Consider the following 24,664-nt stretch of genomic DNA (forward strand, 5'->3'; position numbering starts at 1 on the left):
GTTACAATGTTGTTGAGCAGCAAATCGATCATTTGGATAGATTCACAAATGAAAAATCATTTCAATAATTTGATAATTAGATTCCACTTCTTAAAGGGGGGATTCCTATACTAGATCAACATGTGGAATCTTCTTCTGAAGCACTCTCTCCCACTCATGAAACTCCAACAATGGATGACACTTTGAGTGATGTGATTGACAGAATTGGGAGACTCAATCTTGATTCAGTCCCAACTCAATCAACAGAGCAACCTGGACCATCTCAGAAAGGTCCCCCAAAGTGGCTAACAAAGACACTTGAAATCTTTCATCCTGATGAGATTGGAAAGACAGGAATTAGAAATTCACCCCGGCAAAATCGAGGTGATGTACATGACTTTTATTCACCTATTGATATGGGTGTTTCTTATGATTGTGAATTGGTTTGCTGCAAAATGAGTTCTAAAGTACTTGAAGGGAACTCAAGACTTTGGAATCAAGTATACACATGTGGGTGACTTCAGCTTCATTGGATATTTTGATTTAGACTTCGATGGAGTCAAAGAAACTGGGGTATCTACTTCGGGTTATGCTATGAGTACCATGAAAAAAATGAGTTCCAAGAGATTCCACAACAAAGGCAGAATATATGGCACTAGGTGAGGCAAAAAAATTAATGTGGCTGAGGAAAATTCTGGAAGATTTGTAGGTAAAACAAGTACAATCGACTCCGCTCATGATTGACAATACCTCAGCAATAAAGTTGGCAAAGAACCCAAAGTTCCATGATTGAATGAAGCACATGAATACAAAATATCATCTTATTCGACATCATGTTGAGGCCAAAACAATCCATCTTCGCCATTGTTCCACTAATGATCACACTACAGACATCTTCACCAAAGCACTTGGAAGAGAAAAACTTGAAAGATTCAGAATGATGCTTGGACTCACCAACATCCCTTTAGATTAAGGGGGGAATGTTGACACCTAACCATAGGGATTGGGTGAACAACTGTAATTAGTGTAAATAAATAATAGAGAAAATCGAGAGTCATCGGGAGATGAATTGAACAGTCACTCCTTCTTGTATATAATAATGAACAACCTGAATGAATAAGACGATTACATTTAAGGAGTTACCTCCTTGTCTAACAGTTATATATATGTAATTGAAATTAAAATATTTTACATAAATTGTACATTGAAACATTTTATCACCCAAATCAAAGTGGTTTTTTATTATTAACATATTTTTAAGTGTATGTCAATACTAGTTTCTATTAAAATATTTTATTGATAACCGAGATTCAATATTTTTTATATAGTACTTTAAAATATTTTATTTTAATAAATAGTTTTCCATATATAGATATATGTAAAGTTTAAATATTTTTGAAGAGTATAAGAATTAACATCTTACAAGGACATTATTTTACTTCTTATTACTTTACAACATATTCATTTTTTTTAAATTATAGACCACATTATTTTTCTATTTAGAACATATTTTTTCTTAAATGGGATGGATGGAGATACATATATACACATCTTTGTGCTTAGAAATAGCATAGATCCACCTTACATACACATCTAACATGAACACATAGGGATACAATTTCTTAACGTGCAAACTTTTTTATGACCAAACATTGTTTAAATGTTTTGTATAATTTTTTTTTTTTTTTTAGGTTTTTAATTTTTTTTATTTTGGTGGAGGTGAGAAAAATTTCAATCATACTCATTGTAAACTCTGGCCTCAATAAAATATTTCAATGTCAATTATATATGTGTGTGTGTGTGTGTGAGATACATATATACACATCTTTGTGCTTAGAAATAGCATAGATCCACCTTACATACACATCTAACATGAACACACAGGGATATAATTTCTTAACGTGCAAACTTTTTTTATGACCAAACATTGTTTAAATGTTTTGTATATTTTTTTTTTTTATTAGGTTTTTAAATTTTTTTATTTTGGTGGAGGTGAGAAAAATTTCAATCATACTCATTGTAAACTCTCGCCTCAATAAAATATTTCAATGTCAATTATATATATGTGTGTGTTTTTTTTTTTCCAAAGGAAAAAACGGTAACCTTTTATTAAAGAATTAATGAAAAGTTACACAATGGAGCGTTTCACAATCTGCCACATGGGCTCCTTGGTTACACAACGTTAGAAGACTAACGTGCACAAAGAAAAAGAAAAGAGAAGAGGAAAGAGCAAGAAAAAAAGGGGGAAAAACTGAAAATCCGACAATTACGCTTCAAGTTTTTCGCCCCTTTTTCTTTTCGACCTTACGCCACTCTCCCAGAGTGGGTTCGGTCGATGCAATGACTAGTTGTGTTCCTACATTCTATTTGCCTGTTTCTTTGTCTGAATCTGAGGTATCTGAGTGGTGTTGCCGTTTGTTGCCTCCCATGCTTTGATCCATGCTGTTCGTCTCTGCCTGACTTTGGTGGGTCTCCTTGTTTTCTGATATATTTTCTTTCTGATTCCCTATTTCCGCTTCCGCTATAGTGGTGTCATCCTCGTCTGTTTCTGATTCTTCAACTTCTGGTGTCGAAGAGGCTTTTCTTTCCGCAGCTCTCTTCTTTGCAACCTCATCTATGTTTTGCCAACCTTTTGGCTTCCTTTGTTGTGGCTTGCTCTTGTTGAGGCTTTTGCATGCATTGTACAGATGACCTGTTTGTTGACATCCCCTACATCTGAAGGCTGTATTCTCATAGTCCAACGATTGTTTCCACTGTGAATTGTTGAAGTTCAGAATGATGCTTTCAGGTAACCCTTGGCTAAGATCTACCTCGACGCATATTCTTGCAAAAGTAAAGATTCCTTTTATGTGTCTCTCTGTGTCAATCTTTAGCGTTCTTCCAAGGGTATTCCCTATAACTAGTAAGGCCTTGGAGTGCCAGAAGTGTATCGGAAGATTATGCAGCCTGACCCATACAGGCATCCTTGATACCACCATAGTGTTTGCATCGAACTCCGGGAACCATGGGGTAACAAACAGCCCCGCATTGCCCCAAAACCATGGCCCTTCATTGAGGACTTTTTCCTTTTCTTCTGATTCGAGGAAAGTTACTATGAAGAAACCCTTTGAGCATAGGTGAATTTGGCAATTTTTTGTCCAGGCCTTGTGAATCCACTGGTACAGTGCATCGGTTCTAGGGCAGAAACCGTTAAATCTACATATAACAGCATTTTTCTATAGATCTGAGTAAATTTACTTTACCTCTGGTAGATCCAAAGAGATAGAGGGGCTCTCTGGCACTTGGTCCATGATATACTGTCCTGGAGGTGCATTTACAGCTGTTGATTCTTTCCCCTTTGGAGGCTCTTTCCCTTTGGCTGCATCGCGGTATGAGCTTGCAGATTTTGAGGTAGATCCCTTAGATCCGCCTCGCAATCGATGATTAAGTATGATTGTTGAGTCCTTCGTAACCCTGTAGTGCTGAAGTGTGTATTGATCCTGCATGCAAAACCCTGAAAATAAAAGGTTTTGTAATACAACTGGGATTCCAAGTTTGTCCTGGATCTCTTTTTTCAGCTCGAGAATACTCATCCGCTCCCAGATTTGCATACAAACATGTCTTCCCTCTGTTGATCTGATGAAAATTTGCTTCAGATCCGCTGTGTTTGCCTTGATCAAAACCCGGTTTTCGGAATTGTTTTCTGAATCTGGCGAGAACCCATTTTGCTTCTGCCTAGATCTAGCCAAATCTGGTAGATCCACCCCAGTTCTGCATAGATTGGCCGGATCTAATGTGCCGCTTCCCAAATCGGGACTACTATTAGAGCTTTCGCTCATTTGCAGATACATATATACACATCTTTGTGCTTAGAAATAGCATAGATCCACCTTACATACACATCTAACATGAACACATAGGGATACAATTTCTTAACGTGCAAACTTAAATGGGATGGATGGAGATACATATATACACATCTTTGTGCTTAGAAATAGCATAGATCCACCTTACATACACATCTAACATGAACACATAGGGATACAATTTCTTAACGTGCAAACTTTTTTTATGACCAAACATTGTTTAAATGTTTTGTATAATTTTTATTTTTTTTTTAGGTTTTTAATTTTTTTATTTTGGTGGAGGTGAGAAAAATTTCAATCATACTCATTGTAAACTCTGGCCTCAATAAAATATTTCAATGTAAATTATATATGTGTGTGTGTGTGTGTGAGATACATATATACACATCTTTGTGCTTAGAAATAGCATAGATCCACCTTACATACACATCTAACATGAACACACAGGGATATAATTTCTTAACGTGCAAACTTTTTTTATGACCAAACATTGTTTAAATGTTTTGTATATTTTTTTTTTTATTAGGTTTTTAAATTTTTTTATTTTGGTGGAGGTGAGAAAAATTTCAATCATACTCATTGTAAACTCTCGCCTCAATAAAATATTTCAATGTCAATTATATATATGTGTGTGTTTTTTTTTTTCCAAAGGAAAAAACGGTAACCTTTTATTAAAGAATTAATGAAAAGTTACACAATGGAGCGTTTCACAATCTGCCACATGGGCTCCTTGGTTACACAACGTTAGAAGACTAACGTGCACAAAGAAAAAGAAAAGAGAAGAGGAAAGAGCAAGAAAAAAAGGGGGAAAAACTGAAAATCCGGCAATTACGCTTCAAGTTTTTCGCCCCTTTTTCTTTTCGACCTTACGCCACTCTCCCAGAGTGGGTTCGGTCGATGCAATGACTAGTTGTGTTCCTGCATTCTATGTGCCTGTTTCTTTGTCTGAATCTGAGGTATCTGAGTGGTGTTGCCGTTTGTTGCCTCCCATGCTTTGATCCATGCTGTTCGTCTCTGCCTGACTTTGGTGGGTCTCCTTGTTTTCTGATATATTTTCTTTCTGATTCCCTATTTCCGCTTCCGCTATAGTGGTGTCATCCTCGTCTGTTTCTAATTCTTCAACTTCTGGTGTCGAAGAGGCTTTTCTTTCCACGGCTCTCTTCTTTGCAACCTCATCTATGTTTTGCCAACCTTTTGGCTTCCTTTGTTGTGGCTTGCTCTTGTTGAGGCTTTTGCATGCATTGTACAGATGACCTGTTTGTTGACATCCCCTACATCTGAAGGCTGTATTCTCATAGTCCAACGATTGTTTCCACTGTGAATTGTTGAAGTTCATAATGATGCTTTCAGGTAACCCTTGGCTAAGATCTACCTCGACGCATATTCTTGCAAAAGTAAAGATTCCTTTTATGTGTCTCTCTGTGTCAATCTTTAGCGTTCTTCCAAGGGTATTCCCTATAACTAGTAAGGCCTTGGAGTGCCAGAAGTGTATCGGAAGATTATGCAGCCTGACCCATACAGGCATCGTTGATACCACCATAGTGTTTGCATCGAACTCCAGGAACCATGGGGTAACAAACAGCCCCGCATTGCCCCAAAACCATGGCCCTTCATTGAGGACTTTTTCCTTTTCTTCTAATTCGAGGAAAGTTACTATGAAGAAACCCTTTGAGCATAGGTGAATTTGGCAATTTTTTGTCCAGGCCGTGTGAATCCACTAGTACAGTGCATCGGTTCTAGGCCAGAAACCGTTAAATCTACATATAACAGCATTTTTCTGTAGATCTGAGAAAATGTACTTTACCTCTGGTAGATCCAAAGAGATAGAGGGGCTCTCTGGCACTTGGTCCACGATATACTGTCCTGGAGGTGCATTTACAGCTGTTGATTCTTTCCCCTTTGGAGGCTCTTTCCCTTTGGCTGCATCGCGGTATGAGCTTGCAGATTTTGAGGTAGATCCCTTAGATCCGCCTCGCAATTGGTGATTAAGTATGATTGTTGAGTCCTTCGTAACCCTGTAGTGGTGAAGTGTGTATTGATCCTGCATGCAAAACCCTGAAAATAAAAGGTTTTGTAATACAACTGGGATTCCGAGTTTGTCCTGGATCTCTTTTTTCAGCTCGAGAATACTCATCCGCTCCCAGATCTGCATACAAACATGTCTTCCCTCTGTTGATCTGATGAAAATTTGCTTCAAATCCGCTGTGTTTGCCTTGATCAAAACCCGGTTTTCGGAATTGTTTTCTGAATCTGGCGAGAACCCATTTTGCTTCTACCTAGATCTAGCCAAATCTGGTAGATCCACCCCAGTTCTGCATAGATTTCCCCGATCTAATGTGCCGCTTCCCAAATCGGGACTACTATTAGAGCTTCCGCTCATTTGCATGACATAGTCTTCAGAAACTCTGTTAAAAAGCTGCGCCAAAGTGATAAAGGCCCGGATCTGTGCTGTAGAGATCATTAGGGTCTCAGAAACCCACGAAGACAGGTCCCTACCCCACCCCATACTTGATCTACGGCTTTGCCATTTTGAAATTCGCCCTAGATCTGCAGATCGAGAACGCTGCATACCAAAACGAGGCTTAGGAGCTGGCATGCGCCTCTTTTCTCCATAGTCACAAACAAATTTTCCATACCTGAGCATGAACTGCTGCGTCGATGTGGTATAAGCCCAGATCTGCGCTGCAGGGGGCATAGAAGTCTCAAAACGCCGTGGAGCCAGGGCCCTACTCCCATCCTCAGCTTGATCTACGGCTTTGCCTTTTAAGAACCGTCCTCGATCGACAGATCGAATCCCCAGGGTGCCTAAATGGCCCATGAAAGCTAGCAGATGCCTCTTCCCTTCATAGTCGCAATCAGATTTCCCATACCTGTGCCAAAAATTCTCGTACGATGGCGTATCAAGACGCGACAGGGTGAAAACCATTTGTTTTGGGGTCAGACAAAAAGTTTCTGATGCCGCCGTGGAGTAGTCTATCTGCACCCTGAAGGAGGAGAAGCGCAGTTTGCTATGGTTCGATGCGTGAAAATCCTTTCCATCCGCAGATTCGATCCAGGACCCAAGGGGGGCTCCGAGCTCAGAGTATCCATCGGCCAAACCTCTATCCGATCCGAGGCAGATCAGATCTTTTGGATCCGTGGCAGCGCTGAGAATGCCTTCTGAAACCCTAAGTCCAAGAAACGCCTCCATCGCTCTCGAACTCGTTTTCAAAATGCTTTTCCCTCCTAAGCTCTTTCATGTGTGTGTGTGTGTGTTAGATATGTAAAGATATAGAATTCCAAAGGAACCATCATCATTTATGGTTGTTATTGGAGATAGAATGTCCAAATAGAAATTCTAAAGGAAATGGTGAAGAAAAACAAGTAGCTTAAAGTCTAAATAGAAATAAGGCTAGAGAATTACATTAATATTTTAGTCTATATTTAATTTATTTATATATATTAAAAATATTAATGTATATATTTATTTTGAGTTATGTTTAGGAGTATCCACAATAATAACCATATTTGTCAACCTTTCAAATCCCAATTTAGATCCATCATCAAGGACAATTTTTGAATGATGATAGTAGAAGAGTTTAGTGAGAAGATATATAGTTATAAGATAATCTAATTTAAAGAGATGAAGGTCCACTATTTATAAATTCAAAACTTAAATTTTTATTTATAATAATAATTATTAGCCATATTTAAAGATTTTTATTATAAACTTTTAATAATTTTAAAATACTCTAACAATTAAATTTAGTTATTAATGATGAGAGATTGTTTTTATTTTTATTATTATTAATAGATTTTTAATACTATTATAAATAATGAGATAATATAGCTAATTTTATATTATATTAATATTGTTTGACATAATTAGAATAAATAAATAATTAATTAATTGAATAGATATTGACTAGTTAATTAATTGATTAATAAATATTAAAATAATAAATAGATACAAATTGTTATTATAAATAATTAATAATAATAATTATAATTATTATTAAGAAAAATAATAATTATTATTTTAATTTTAATAATAATATAATATAATAGAATATTAGACAATGATTTTTCAAACAAAATTAAAAACTTAAACTTTTATATTTTATTTATAATAATAATTATTAACAATATTTAAAGATTTTAATTATTAAAATGCTCTAACAATTAAATTTAATTATTAATGATAACACATTGTTTTTATTTTTATTATTATTAATAGATTTTTAATATTATTATAAATAATGAGATAATATAACTAATTTTATGTTAGATTAATTCTGGTTTGATATAATTAGAATAATTAATTAATTAATTAATTGAATATATATTATTATAATTAAAAACTAATTACTATTATATGTTAAATCTAAAAGAAAATGATTAGTTAATTAATTAATTGATTAATAGATATTATAAGAATAATTAATTACTATTTATTATTATAAATAATTATTGTCAATAATAATTATTATTATAAATACATAATAATAATAATGACTATTAAGAATAATAATAATTATTATTTTTTATTTTATTTATAATATAAGATTAGATAGTTGTCTTTCAAGGATAGGAGAAGAAAACAATTACCTGATATGCTATATGTTATATACGTGAGATGTATCGGTGGTCCTAATCTCTCTTATTAAAGGAGGCCAACTTCCACTCATCTCGATACCATTGCCTTTGTTAAGATTCAATGGATGTTTTCTAATTTTAAGAGCATGAGTCTCCCTAATCTTTAGCCTCTAATAATGTTCTTCCCTTCAGATAATTGAGATGTTCTCTATCTAAACAAACGTGGTGCTTTTGTTCTATATAGTATATATGCTTATACTAAAATATTTTATTTATGATTTACATGGTTCATGATTTAATATATAAGTATTAATATTGAAATTCTGTAATACAAACTCTATGTTATAAAAAAATGAATAACAAATTATATATATCTATCTATATATATATATATATATATATAAGGGAATAAGCATTTTCTCTTTACATATATAAAATCCATATAAAAAATAAAATAAAATTAAACACTATATATATATATATATATATATATATATATATATATATATAGATAGATAGATAGATAGATAGTTGACATTAAAATATTTTCCTTATGATTGACATTCTACCTATTACAATGTTAATACATGTCCCAATCATATTTGAAATTAGATCACATATATTCATAAAGCTCTCTCTCTAGATAATTATTTTTATTATTAATATTTAATATGTCACATGTCAACTCTATATTAAGAAAATGAAATGAATTACAAATCTCCAAAATAAGCCTATTAATAAGATAAGAATTATCCCCTCAATACTTATAAGAATTATATTAAACTTTTTAAACTCATATATATATATGTGTGTGTATATATATATATATATATATATATATATAATTGAAATAGTTTATTTAGGAATCACATTCTATGCCTTAAAATATTAATACATATCCTAGTCATATTTGAAAATATTAGTAGGCTTCTTACACTATAATTTGTTATATATATATATGCTCTTTGTTAATAATATTTAAAAATTTACATTTCAATTTAATATTATAAAATAAATAAATTACAAATTTACCATTAAAAAGTTATTTATAAAATAAGAATTATATACAAGTGTAGTTCATATTAAAATTCTACACATTAAAATGTTAATATATGCTTAAATTATATTTGAAAATAAAAAATATATATTGAAATAATTATCTATATATATATATATATAAAGTCAATACTAAAAAATAAAAAAATTATAGATCTCACTAAATAAAAAATTCTATTTTTTTTCTTCTAAATAAAGACTAATTCTATTAAGAAAAGAAAAGTATAGTACAATCAAGCTTGCATACAAGCCAAGCAAAGAAGCAAGGGAGCCAGAGGTGAAAGGCTCTCAACCTTGCTCCTTAGAGACAGCCAAAGAAACTGCTAAAGAAAGCACAGGAGTACAGAAGGATAGCTTTGAGTAGAGAAAGCTACCCCGAGGGGGTAGTTCCTGCAATACGACATTTTTTGCCTTTTTTCTCGCTCACTTTGACCCACCCAGTGGAGTTTGGCTGAGCCATAACAAGTTGTAGATTATTCTGCACTTGCGCGTGAGTTTCCTTATCAGAGTCTGAGGACGAAGATGAAAGAGAACGTTTCTGAGAAATCTGAGGGTTAGAGGGAGCCGCCGGACCGACCGAGGGAGCATCCATCAGAATCTCATCATTCTGCAAATAAACTTCAATTTCCTCATCCTTCTGCAAATCTACTTCAGAGTCCTCCTCCTCCGAACTAGAGAAATATAAATCGTCCACACGACAGGGAGGCTCAAAAGGATTCCATCTTTTGGATTTGGGCTTGCGATTCAGATTCTTCCTTTTATCGGTGAACTGGGAGCAAGTGCTCTAGAGGTGCCCCGTTTGGTGACAATGGCGGTAGCAGAAGGCTGTGATCTCATAATCTAATGGCCGAGTCAGTGGAAATCTCCAAACTTGAGATTAATCTGATCCAGCAGTCCTTTACTGATATCTATTTCTGCACATAGTCTGCCATAAGTGTAGAGACCATTTACCTTTCTTGAGGTATCTGTAGCCAGGTAGCATCCTAAAGTATTTCCAATGGCTAAGAATATAGAGAACTCCCAGAAATGAGCCGAAAGATTCGGGAGCCTGACCCAAATGTGAAGCTTGGAGATGACAGCTGTAGAGGGGTCGAAGTCTGGGAACCAAGGGGTGAGAAAAAGCCCAGCCGAACCCCAGAACCAAGGGCCTCCTGTTAAGGCTTTCTGGTAGTCTTCATTTAAGTCAAAAACCACCAGGAAGAAACCTTTTGAACATAAGAAGATCTTGCATTTTTTAGTCCAAGAGGAATGGACCCATTGGTAAAGATCTACTGTGCAAGGCCATAGTCCATTAAATCTGCATACGAGTGCTGATTCTACAAGTATCTGGTAGCGATTTTCAATCTCAGGATTATTGAAGTTAATGGAGGGAATTTCCTCTGATTTGTCTACCAGAAACGGCTTTGGAGCCCCATTTAGCTTGGCTTCCTTCGAAGAGAACTGAGGTTTTGCAACGTCTTTGTGAGCTGCATATTTGTAAGAGAAAGAAGGGGCAGAGGAGGTCTGCCCAAAGGAACCACCTCTTAAACGGAAAGAAGCCCCAATAGAAGCGTCCTTTTGAATGCTGTAAAAGGAGAGAGGAAGGGGATTCATAAGTTGCTTACCCTTATATAGCAGTCTAAGGTAAGAGGAGGGGATCCCTAGCCAGCTTTCGAGTTTTTGCAGAAGATCCTACATGAGATCTGTTGCTCGTACCCATTGCATTGTCATTTTGCCTGAGAGATTGACTTGGATCTGAAATGCATGTGTTTCTTCAGGCAGGTCTGGCTGGTTCAAGAGGGGAAGCTGCTTCAGATTTGTGCCCGTCTGAGATTGCCGCCTTGCAGTTGCATGCCCACAGATCTGGTTTTTTTTAAGGCTTCTTGTTCTTCTGGGCTTCTGATATGATGGATCAACATCAAATCTAAGTAGCTGAATGTTGAAGGTGCCCATAACTGTATCATTTTCAGTCCTGATCAAACGGGCAAAGGATCTAGGCCCCACAGCTTCCAGATCTAGATTTTCCGACTTGGAAGCAGCATAGGCATTCCAATCTGCCAGCAGGGAAGGCGATTTTTGCTGGTCGGTGTTACTGGGTCCTCCCATAAACCACACCTGCACCGTCCTCTAAGGCTTGCTTGGAACAACGGTGATGCAATCTTTACATCCCTGAGCACGCTCAAATCCAATGTGAGGCCGAATGTGGCTGGTGACTTGAACACACTGCAGAACATCTTTCTCCAGTGCCCCGTCATTGAATGAAGCAGTACCATGCCCTCCCTCTTTGACATTGCCATCGTTGTTCCCGTTGCTGACCATGGCGATCCCCGAACGAAACCCTCGCTCAAAACGTAAAGCCGAAGTCTCTGCCCCTGAAGGAATCCCTGATTATTCAATCTAATCCACCTTAGTTATGCCTAAATAAAAAATTCTATTACTGAAATAGGAATTCTCTATTTTATATACAAAATTTATATTAAACTTTTTTATTTAAGGTATACACATTGAAATATTTTATTAAAATGTTATAGATATGGAAATAATATTTGGAAATAAGAAACATTTAGGGATAAGAACTTCTTTATAAAAATATTTTTATTCTAAATATGTTTAACTTACGATATACTAAGAGTTATCAAATATATTAATATGCAAACCTCTTTTAGAGTGAAATATAATTGATCCATGTAGGTTGGTTTAATCATAATACTTAGTGAAATATTTTAATTGTAATGCAAGATTAAATGGTTTATCTTTTATTGGTATTTTTAAAATATTATATGTCAAATCCATATTAAAAATTAAATAAATTAAACATCTCTCTAGTTATGGAAAGATAAAACAGTTACAATATTATGTTTATGTTATTTGTATGTACATTTAAATATTTTGATTATTTTTGAAACTAAAATATTTTTTCTCATTCATATATTTTTATTTTAAATATCCCATGTAAAATGAACCTACAATTAATTTTTTTTTTTGTAAGCTGAGGCAAGATTCTATTACTATAAGAAAAAAATTATGTACATATACAGGGCGCCACCCGCCCAGCAGGGAAACCGGGTGGCCTTCGAAAGTATATAACCGCCATCCAAAAGAAGTATATGTGCAGTTTATCAAACCAGATTAAAAAGCCCTCTATTCTACCTAAAAACATACTAAACATAGCTGTAAACATAATCATGCTGTGCTTGAATGGATACTAATCCATCTAATATAGCAAAAATACAAAAAAAGTCATATAATAACCTCCATAGTCTACTGCTTCATGGCATCAGTCTTGATATCAGGTTCTGCCTTAACCGCAATTCCACTGTCTTTGAGCAACTGGATCAGCTGGTCCATCTTCCTGTCGTGCATCATAAGAGTCATTTGGATATTCTTCATCTCTTTTTTCAGGTTAGGCATTCCGTGAGCGAGCTCCACCATTTCAACTGCTACTTGTTCCATTGCCTTGGCAAGTAAACGTTTCATACCCCAATATACATGCAAAGACTGCTTGTAGAGAGACATCCTCCCTCTGGTGTGGCCCGGATCAGGGAGAAAAGTCTCCCAGTCTGCCATCTCAGGGTCAGATTGGTCCTGCAGCGCCTCTTCTTCCAGGTGGTCGATAATCCTCCGAATATGGTGATGGGTTTCATTTACATAAGCGTCCTCGGCTTCCTGCAATTTCCTCCGCATATCCTTTTTACCTCGCTTCCTACCTGGAACCCCAGTACTGAAACCTTCCTCATACATGTCTCTGCGAGCTCGGTTCTTACCTCGACCCCGCGCACTACCTCGACCCCTTCGGCCCCGACCTCGACCGCGGCGTCCATCAACCTCCTCATCTTCATCGTCCTCCGAGCGTCCGTCATCCTCCTCATCATCATCGTCCCTGGCGCCCACTGAACCAGAGTGCCTCATCCATTTTCCTACCTTTCCTCCCGAGGTCGGCCGTGGTGTCTCTTCTGCGAAAAACTCCCTTATATCCCCTTCTTGCTCTTCCGACTCTTCAGAGATGTCCAGGTAAATGGACCGTAACGTTTCCTCAGCCACCTGTTTCCCTTTCTCCTCCAGAGCTACCCCCTGACTACGCGTTCTCCTACCCTCACTTCTGGCTGGATCAGCTGCCATACTCGTAGACAGCAATTTCACAATTCTTTTCTTAGGCGGACCCAATTCCACCAGACACTGCTCCAACATAAGCGCCGAACCTCCCACGCGCTGTTGATATTTGTACAGACTGAGCCCTATTCTTCTAGAGGCATGCAAGAACAAAACGCTTCCATGCAACATTATACCTCCGATCGACCACCTTCCCTCGTTATTGTTAGTTAGCTCCCAAGCCTGCTCATTATTACACGTCGCAGGACTGAGACCCTGATGTGATGAGCTCCCTGTCCTCCTGATGCCACCGCATTCCCACCTCAGTACCCGCCCTGCATTCGGCCTTGGGATGGTCATTTCGTCCCATGTCTGCATAAATTCATTCTGCCATATGGGAATTTTGACATCTTCGTACTTGATCCCACCGATGTCTTCATAAATAATCCCTTCTTTTCCCCTCCGAATCATTATGGGAAGGTAGCTAAGCAGTCCTGTCACGCCCGATCGCCTCATCATTATCCTGTCGTAAGATGGTTGCCAACTCAGCCCACCGTGGATCCTCCTGTAACACACCCCAGCTACCATCCATCACCCGAGTCGATTCGCCACATGCCCAATTGGCTAAATAATCGGCCGCCCTATTCCCTCGCCGCAATACATGATTGAGTGTAATATAATCTACCAGCCTCATCTGGCCTTCAATATCCTGTATAATTGCCGCTATCCTCCAGCTCTTGGCAACGTGGTCCCATGTTTTGCCCCTCTGTAATTTCCTTAGCATTTCAATGACAAGTTGGGAGTCGCCTTCTATATCGAGGTTTCGGTATCCATTCCTTACAGCAATTCGAAGGCCATGATAAACCCCCCAGAGCTCCGCCTCATTATTTGACATTTCCCCGCCCCATTCTGCATATGCCCATCGCGAAACCCCTCGACTATCCCGGAAAATCCCGCCCCATCCTGCTTCCCCAGGATTGCCCTTGGATGCACCATCAAAGGACAATTTAATTTGATTATCTCCTGGGAAGCGAAAATAATTGGGGCTCTGCATACTATACCTATGACGCCTATCAGTGTTGGGGTATAACATCGTAAAATTTATGTTCAATTTGGTTATTATTCGTTGCTCTTCCACATTCAATTTCCAATCCTCCTCTCCCCAAGATTCGGAGAGGACCGTTTCTTTAATCGACCGGCAAACTACCTCCCATATTCTTGCCTCGCAACAGCTTCGACCTTTGAAAATTCGACGGTTTCGTTCTTTCCACACCTCCCAAATTACAAAACCAAGCGACAGGCTCCATATCCTCCTAACAAGTTTACTATGAAAATGCCCCGCTCCCCATTGTAAAATGGTACTCCTAAGACTGTCAGGATCCCTATTCAGGTGACCAAAGAGAACCCGAATTTCTTCCCACAGACTCTGAATATACAGACATCTATTCAACAAGTGTTCCTGTGTCTCAAATTCCCTGTTACACAAATAACACCAAGATGGACCAATCATGCCTCGTTTCTGCAGATTATCCCACGTCAAGATCCTACCTCTACACACCAACCATGCGAAAATTGTGACTTTGGGCCACCATTTACCGTCCCAGATCTTTTTCCAAGCCGTTGGGTCATCCATTCTATCCTCCTTTGTTAACCAATAATAGGCTTCTTTAACTGTGAACATACCTTGCGTTGCTTTACCCCAGCGGAGGATATCACTGCCTGGTCTTATCTTAATTTTCCTGGAGTCTAATTCTCTGATATACATTTGTTGAGTCTCCGGATTTATTCTCTCATCCCATTCATGCGGTCTTTTCCAGATTCGCCACACTTCATTCAACTCTGCCTGTCTCCAATAATCCTTAACATATTCCATTCCTTCCTGTTGCGCCCCAACTTGAAGGTCATGTAAAATTGGATTTCTCTCCAGCTTTTCCCGTTGTTGCCAGCCATCCGTCCAGAACCTCGCTAAATTGCCTTCACGGATTTCCCAGAAAGCGAAGTCCCGAACCAGGTCTTTGTTATTTCTTGCGAGTTCCCAGATGTGTGACCCTCTTGGAGTTTCTTCTACCCGGAGGCGTCCCGCCACTGAGCGTGGCATATTGTATTTGTGATTCCAGATTCGTTTCCAGATATCCATACCCCCCTGCACCCAGCGCCACCATAACTTCGCCCCTAAAACCTTATTGACTAGCTCCAAATCCCTGATACCAAGGCCTCCCTCCTCTTTCCTCCTGATGACATGTTGCCATGAAACCAAGGTCCATTTTCTTTGCTGATTTGGTCCCCCCCAGAGAAATTTACCGAAGATTTCCCTTAATTTACAAAAAACTCCCTTAGGAGCAGGCATAATTGACAGCGGGTATATAGGAATGGATAGTAAAACTGATTTTAAAAGTACAACCCGACTTGCTAAATTCAGCGCTCTAAACGACCAATTATGCAATCTTTTTCGAATCTTATCAACTAGAGTTTGCCAATTCTTTATACGCGTTGAGTTAATGTCTAACTGAATGCCTAAATACCTTGTGGGTAATTCTCCCTGTCGAAAGCCTAGCACACGAGTTAAATGGGCCTTAACAGCTTCAGGTGAGTTAAAAATAAAAGTACAAGATTTATCGTTATTCACCGCCATACCTGAAGCACTCATAAAACCTTCTAAGACATGTTTGAAGCCCCTTACCTCTCTGAGCGATGCTTCACCAAACAACATCAAGTCATCAACAAACTGCTGATGTGTTATGATGAGAGTCTCTCCCCATAATCGAATGCCTTTGATCCTTCGTGCCCTGACCTCCTGCTTAATTGTCCTGCTTAATCCTTCCATAGCCAAAATGAACAAAAACGGCGAGATCGGGTCCCCCTGTCTGATACCCCTGGTGGCATTAAACGTATCTGAAGGTATCCCATTAATCAATATTGAGAAGTTCGGAGTGGAGACCAGGTTGATGATCCAAGCTATCCACCTGTTGTCAAACCCAAAAGCTGCAAGAACCGCTCTTAGATAATCCCAATTCAAACGATCATATGCCTTAGATAAATCCAGCTTCATGAGCATCCCTTTCTTCTTCCTCTGTTTTAAAGAATGTATCACCTCCTGGGAGACCACAATTCCATCCAAAATTTGCCTACCCTCCACAAACCCAGTCTGCTCAGGCGCAATCAAAGTGGGTAGGAGAGGCTTCAACCGTTTCGCTATCACTGTAGATATAATCTTATAAATTACGTTACACAGGGCTATGGGTCTGAAACCCTGTGGTTCTTCAGATGTTGTACTCTTAGGGATCAAGGTGAAGAAAGTTGAGTTAAGACCTGGCCATACTTGCTGTCTGATTCTTGATTCCTCCACCGCTTCCAGTATATCTTTGCCTATAAATTTCCAACTTGCCTGGAAGAATTCAATGGTATATCCATCCGGACCCGGAGCCTTATTTTTAGGCATGTTCATCACTACTTCTTCTACCTCTTCCATAGTGACTGCCCGCATTAATGCCTTATTTTGGTCTTCTGTAACTGTTCTTGGTATGTTTCTACATATATTATTGATAGCCTCCCTTCGATCCCTTTGATTTTCTGTGAGCACCCCCCTAAAATAATCCACTAAAGTCTTTTCAATACCGACCTGCTCCACCTCTCGTTCTCCCGCTGCATTCTTGATAGAAAAAATCCTATTCCGCTGCCTATGTTGAATCATGGCTTGATGAAAAAATTTGGTATTCCGTTCACCTTCTCTTAACCATCTTACCCTTGATTTTTGTCTCCATAAAATCTCCTCTTGTTTACGGCGTTCCTCTAACTGGCTTATGATACATCCTTCCTCCCTACTGGTAGCTTCATCTCTGCCTTCCAATATTATTTTTTGCTGGAGATCCTCCATTGCTCCTTCCAACCTCTGCTTGGCCTCCATAATATTCCCAAATTCTTTTCGATTCCATTCTTTGATTCGCTGTTTGAGTTCCTTAAGCTTCAGCTGGACTGTATGCATTCTTCCTTTTCCTCGACTAGTGCATTGACTCCACCAGGTTTCCATTTTCTGAACAAATTGGGGATCCCTCAGCCAAAAGGATTCAAAGCGAAAAGGCTTTCTCCCTTTTATCTTCTTAATATCTACCTCCAACCGAATTGGCCAGTGATCTGAGCCAACGCTAGGGAGAATTTTAGCTTCAATGAAGACATCCCTATTTAAAATTTGCTCTGATAATAAAAATCGATCCAGTCGAGAGGCAATTTGGCTCTGTCCTCCTCGCCGGTTATTCCAAGTATGTACACCATTGGTTGTATGTATGTCTACTAATCCTAGATCCCTGATCAAATCATTAAACTCCTCCATAAGTGAATCTTCTCTCCTAACCCCTCCTCTCTTCTCTCCTAAATGCCTAATTAGATTGAAATCCCCCCCTATCATCCATGGGAGATGCGGAATAAGATTTCTCATAGTATGGAGGTTCCTCAAGAAAGCCTGCCTGTCTCTATGATTATGAGGCCCATATACCCCAGTGAACAAAATCCTTTCCCCCATCCCGACTAAGCGAAACAGACCTGAAAGTATTCTAGGAAGAGAATACCAATGCTCAAAAATGACCTCCTCTGGATTCCACAAAACGGCCAATCCCCCTGCTGTCGCTATTGCATCTAGAGCCATAACCTCATATCCGAGTTTCATTTTCTTAACAATTTCTTCCATCTGTTGACTTTCCATTTTCGTTTCCTGAATTACCAGAATACTTGGCTTATCTTTCTTTACGCGTTCCTTCAAATATCGTTGTTTCCCTTGACTATTAAGTCCCCGTATATTCCAACTTAAAACAATCATTTAAAACTTTCGATGATTTGGTAGAAATACCTCGGACAGAGGTATCACCCTTCCGGAGTTTACCAAAGTCTCGCCCACTGCTTGAATGGATTCGTTCAACGTTCGTCTACCTTTTTTCCTACCGGGCTTACCTTGACTATCACCTTCCTGATTGTCATGTACCAACCTCGGTTCTAAACAGCCAGCCGTCTTCTCCTTATACCGTTGAAAGGTTTCCTTATATAATTGTTTCTCTTTCTCTGGAATGAACCGTTCATCCAATTTTGTCCAATCAGTAAGTAGCTTCTTCATTATGATTTCTTCCTCTGTACCCACTGCTTTGATAGCTTCCTGCCCCTTCTGAGTTGGATCTATATGTTTATCATCTCGGGCTCCTTCCTCGCCTTCCGGTTCGCGACTTGGGCTTCGACTTTTCCTCTTGCCATCCTTAATAATTTCCATCGGCGCAGTCACATTGATCTCCTGGAGTTAAACATAATGTAATATCAATATTATTATTTTTTACCATCTCCATATTAAGCAGTGAAGAAATTACATTGAATAATGTATATATATATATATATATATATATATATAGATATATATATATATCTTTATAACTTTGTGGTACTTTATATCTCTATACAAAGTTTTATAAATTAAGGTGCAAATTGATGTACTTTCTATGATATATATATATATATATATATATATATATATATATATATATATATATATTTCTGAATTGGACTAATTCTATTAATAAAAATATGGTACAAGAAGATACAATCAAAACAGACAGAGAGCCGTCAACCGGAAATGATAGGACTATCAACCTTGGTTCCAGAGAAGAAGAGAAACAAGCAAGAAGCTATAGCATATGGTTGGAAGCAAGAAAAAGGCTGACTTCTACCCAGAATGGTTTGAAGCCTCAACACGAAGCTTTTTCCCTTTCCTTTTTTTGACTTCAACCCAACCTTCATGGGATGAATGAGCAATAGCAACTTGAAGATTGGGGCTCTCCACAGGGGAGCCCTCCTTTTCTGAATCAGAGGAGGAGGTTAAGTGGATGCGTTTCTGAGCGGTGGCTGTATCGGAGGATTGTGCTGGACCATCGGTGGAAGGGACCATAGAATGAGGGGCTTGATCCTTTTCCGCATCGGTACCTTCAGCTTCAGAGCTGGAGGAATCAGAATCCTCGACTGGAGGTGGAGAGCAAGGAGCCCATCGTTTAGACTTGGGCTTGGAGAGGTTATCCTTATTCTTTTTTTGTCGGGCGAGGCGGGCAGGTGTTCTGCAAATGCCCTGATTGGCGGCAATGGTGGCAACGGAATGCATTATTTTTGTAATCCAGTGTCTGGGACCAGACAAAGTCGTTTATCTTGGGATTGATTTGGTCTGGTAGTCCTTTGCTCAAATCTAACTCCACACATATTCTGGCATATGAGTAGAGACCTTTGGATTCCTGCCAGTAGTCTCCCATAAGGAAACTTCCCAAGGTGTTGCCTATAGCTCTGTAGACACGAGTATGCCATAAGTGAGTAGGTAAGTTTGGAAGCCTGATCCATACAGGTGTCCTAGTAATGACTGTTGTTGCTGGATCAAAATCTGGGAACCGAGTCAAGAAGAGCCCCGCAGTTCCCATGAACCAAGGGCCTTCTTCTAAGGCCTTTTCATAATGCTTACTATTATCAAATAGAACAATGAAGTAACCTTTTGAACAGAAACTGATCTTACAATGATGAGTCCAATTTGCATGGATACATGCATAGAGATCCTGAGAACACTGCCACAGTCCATTAAATTTGCAAATGATGGCTCTTTCTGCAAATTCTTGAAGTTGGGTTGCAAGCTCTTCATGGAAAATTTCAACAGAGGGAACTTCATCTATCTTATCAACCAGAAATGGCTTAGGTGTAAAAGCCTCCGGGGGTTTGGGGTTCTCAGAGTGTACTGCATCTTTGTATGAGAAGGGACGAGTAGAGGATGGCTGTCCCACTGCACCTCCTCTCAAGCGAAGGGTTACCACCAAAGCGTTGTTCCTGGTAACGCTGTAAGAAGAGAGGGGAAGAAGATCTTCAAGTTGTTTACCTTGAAAGAGAAGTCTCTGAAGGCCTGAAGGGATCCCAATCCGCCGTTCTAGATCCAGTTTGAGATCCAGCACCAAATCTGAAGAACTGACCCATTGCAGGATGGTTCTGCCTGAAGGTTGAGAAATTCGTATCTGAAAGGAGTCAAAGAAGAGCCTAGACCCAGTGTCAGGGCTTCTTGTGCTTCCGAGAGCAGATCTGCCATGGCAATTTTCCATCTGGGGTGTCAGATCTGCAAGATCTTGGCCGATCTGTCTATTGTGAGCCCGATCTGAAGGAGACTTTTTGTTATCAAGCATCCAGAGTTGGGTTTGGTGTGGACTGTTCTGCTTATTGGGCATCATGGCGGATCTGAGTGTCTGACCTCCTTCCGTGGTCAAGATGCCTGATCCAGCTCTATAAATCGGCCCTGCAGATGCTTCTTGTAATAAATCTGGTATAAAGGGAGGATAAGTAAAGAATGGAATTACCCTTAGCATAGATACGTTGCCTTGAGGTCTACTTGCTTCGGCTTCGTCCTCGATCAGTATTTCCTCCTGCCTCACATCTGCCCCAGGGGTCTCGAAACTCTGATCTAGGCTATGTTCCTGGCCGATCTCCTTAACGTCTGTAGTCCTGTGCATGCAGGAGGCAGAGACGGTTTTTCCAAGGTCGATGGGGTTCGCGGCTTTGGGGCTAATCTAGATGAGCCCAACAGTAATGAACTCGCCTTGCCCATGGACATATCGAGCATCGTAGCCATCAGATGACAGAACCTTGCCCTAGACAGGTTGCGTACAGTCAATCAGACTCTGCTGAGGGTTTTCTTGGGTCCCAAGGTCCTTTGTTGGGGCTCTCTGGAAGATTGATTTGTCCGGGGTCGTGCCTATGGGATCTGTCAAGGAGGCACTGTTAGTACCTGCGCCTATGTACCCCTTCCTCATGCTGCTTCGAACCAGGGTTTCCACCTTCGCAGTCTCCAATCTCAATACCTGAGGTCTTCAGTCTCACTTTAAAATGATATATATATATATATATATATATATATATATATATATATATATATATATATATATATATATATATATATATATATATATATATATATATATATATATATATATATATATATATATATATATATATATATATATTTATATTTATATTTATATATTTTCTTCTTATTCTTTTGAAATTTTGAAAATCATTTTGAGAATAAAATAATTATTTACAACATCTCATAGGAGAATAAACATATAATCATGAATTGGTCCTATAATTTTTAGGACCATAAGAGAATCAATAAAGACAAAAGAGCAGCCAGGAAAAGAGAAGATCAATAATGGAGAACAAAGAATGCACAAAATCATAAGTCTTCCAACAATATGCATGCCTATTTATTTTATGGTCATTACTATAAGTGTCATATATTTGGACATAATGCTATTGATTATAGAAAGATGAAATATGAAAGAGATGAAAATCCTAGATGTAGTAAATATCAAAATTTTAGATCTAAAAACTCTCCTCCCAAGATCGAAATGTCTTCCCTCACCTATTAAGTGAAGTAGAATGCTTCAAATGTAATAATTTTGGGCACAAAGAAAGTGTGTGCAAAATGAGGCTTGAATACTTGTCTAAGTTGAAAAATATTAAACAATCAACTAACCAAAAGGATAAGGGGATAGACAACAAAGAGCATGCAACCTGAACTCGCTCTATTAGCCCATAATCAAGAGAATAAATGGTATGTTGATAGTGGTTGCTAAGATAAAAGAAAATTTGTGTCAGTGAAAGAAAATGATAGAGGGAGAAATGCCACCTTTGTAAATAATGCTCCAACAAGAATCAAGGGTAAAGGCATAGTGAGTCTTGATCAAAAGATAAAAGCACAAAATGTGTTGTATGTGGATGGTCTAAAGTATAATCTTCTTAGTGTTAGCTAAATGTGTGATAATGTCTATAATGTGACCTTTCAATCCAAGGACTGTGAGATCGAGAGCATGAAGAATGGAAAGCTAGTGGGAAAAGAAATAAGAAGCCATAATAATGCATATGTGTTTTATGATTCCAGGGTTAATTGTTATTTAAAACAAACGAAGTATGGTTGGGGCTCAAGAGCCGTGGCCATATGAATTTTGGCAGTTTGATAAAAGTTAGCAATATGTGAGCTGTGACAAGATTACCAAGGTTGTCAAGGCTTGATGACTTGATTTGCAAGTCATTCCGATTTGGCAGGGAGACTGGGACTCATTTCAAGTCAAAAGAGTTTTCCTCAGCTAGACCACTAGAGATCATTCACACAGATATTTGTGGCCCAACTAGAGAAAAGACCCCAAAAGGAGAAAGGTATTTCATGCTACTCATTGATTATTTTACAAGGGCTAGTTGGATTGTTCTCTTAAAAGAAAAGGTAGACACGTTTAAGCATTTTAAAAATTTTAAGCTGAAGTAGGAAATGAGAAAGACTTAAACATAAAATGCTTAACATCATAAATAGGAGTAGAGTACACTTGAAGAGGGTTCAAATAATTCGATGAATAACATGGAATTAGAGGTAAGAATTCAGTGGATAGAACTCCATAACAAAATGGAGTAGTGGAGAGAAATAATAGACCAATTCAGGAAATGGCTGGAGAAATGTTGGATGAAATAGATGTGTCTCACATATTCTGGGAAGAAGTAGCATAAGGAGTAGTATATCTGTCGAACAGAACTCAACTCAAGCCTAATATTAATAAAAATCCCTATGAGTTGTGTAAGGGAAGACTTGCATTAGTTAAAAACCCAAGGGTGTTTATGAGAAAGTGCTTCATTAAAATTAATGTTAAGAAGCCTGGAAAGTTTGACTCTTTCCATGAAGAGGGAATATTACTTTGGTACTCTGCTCTAGGTAGAGGATACAAGTGTTACAACAAGCGAACAAAGAAGATTTAGGATTGAATTGATGTAAAAGTAGATGAAATAGCTCCACAACCTGAGTCCTCTAAAAGAAATATGACCTCAGATGGGGAAGAAAATATAGATGTGAGGATCATAGACCTAGAAGAAATAGATTTAGATAGTGAAGGAGAGGAACTAGGCATAAATACAAGGCCAAAGATACCTTCTAGGTATGTACAGAAATAACAACCTGAGAGTGAGATACTTGGATATGAGAGACATGCTATTGAAATGAGGAGAAAAATTGTTGCCAGTTGAAGTTGTGAAAATATGGCTCTACTGTCACAGATTGTGTTAAGTTATGGTATGTTCTATGCTTAGAGAAAATTACTTTTCTTTCTTATTATTATTAATAGATTAGCAATCATATGTGCATAAGTAAAGTGTAGATAGAACATTAAACGATCAACAGAAAAGAAGCCAAGACAAGAGACACAAGATGTGGCGGCCATCCAGGGACAAACCCCACAATGTGTGGGGAAACCCTTTGATCAAACCTTCTTTTATCTTCAATAATTCAGCAGAGATAAATAGTATAATAAATCTGAATTATGTAAATAGTAGCAAACCCTATATCAGCAGCATCAGCATTAGTGGCTTCAACATGAAAGCTAGGGCATACGATATCTCGCAAACCGACCATCGGATCGGCTTGATTCCACCACCAAAAAATGCGGCCTTCAGAGGAGGTCTAGATGGACCTACAGTGTAGTTCAGAGGAGGATATCAGATGGTAAACACTGGTCAAACTTTGGATCTGTAGTTGCAGCTTCAGGTTCAACAACTCCTTTCCACATGTGTGAGAGAGAGTCTCCTTTCTACGCAGTAGAGAAGAGCCTCTTTTCTCTGCATGAGAGAGAGAGTGATGTGATGAGATGAGTGAGTACAAATGAGGAAAAATCCTCCTATATTTATGCACAATTATTGATGTTTGAATAGATGTGACTGTTGGGCTTCTGAGCCTACATGAGTTGTAGGTCAGCTTGATAATAATTCCATAATCAAAATAAATTCATATCTCCATAAATAATTATCGGAATCGGACGATATTTACATCAATCCTAAACCTCTCAGTGAGAGGAATCTAATAAAAATATTATTAGCCATGAATAAGATGACCCACATGAATTTTGGCCCTAGTTGCCAATTTTAACACTCCCTGTCAACTAGGAAGAACTTCATCTACAATCTATCTGTCGGTCGCTACTATTCATCCATCAAATTCACTGCCCTGTACAGCCTGACCCTTACCCTGCTCTGCACTATTCTACCTGTTCTGATTTGTCTTGTTTTGCCTTGTACTGATCTGTACTACTCTGCTGTGTTCTGCTCTGCTCTAC

At 38.3% G+C, this 24,664-nt stretch overlaps 1 protein-coding gene across 1 annotated transcript; it reads right to left on the minus strand.

Annotated features, from left to right (window-relative positions):
* Positions 1–14,007: 14,007 nt before the first annotated feature.
* Positions 14,008–19,443, minus strand: LOC149226773 (uncharacterized). Its single transcript, XM_089380293.1, has 3 exons — positions 19,285–19,443; positions 18,364–18,795; positions 14,008–18,228 (listed from the first exon to the last, which is right to left on the minus strand). Exons 1-3 carry the CDS (start codon positions 19,441–19,443, stop codon positions 14,008–14,010), a joined length of 4,812 nt encoding a protein of 1,603 aa, XP_089236419.1.
* Between the last annotated feature and the right edge of the window lie 5,221 nt (positions 19,444–24,664).

This window comes from Pinus tabuliformis, chromosome J (genome assembly GCF_031772625.1).
Source record: "Pinus tabuliformis cultivar Carrire ecotype Pingquan chromosome J, CPIR1, whole genome shotgun sequence".
NCBI lineage: Eukaryota > Viridiplantae > Streptophyta > Pinopsida > Pinales > Pinaceae > Pinus > Pinus tabuliformis.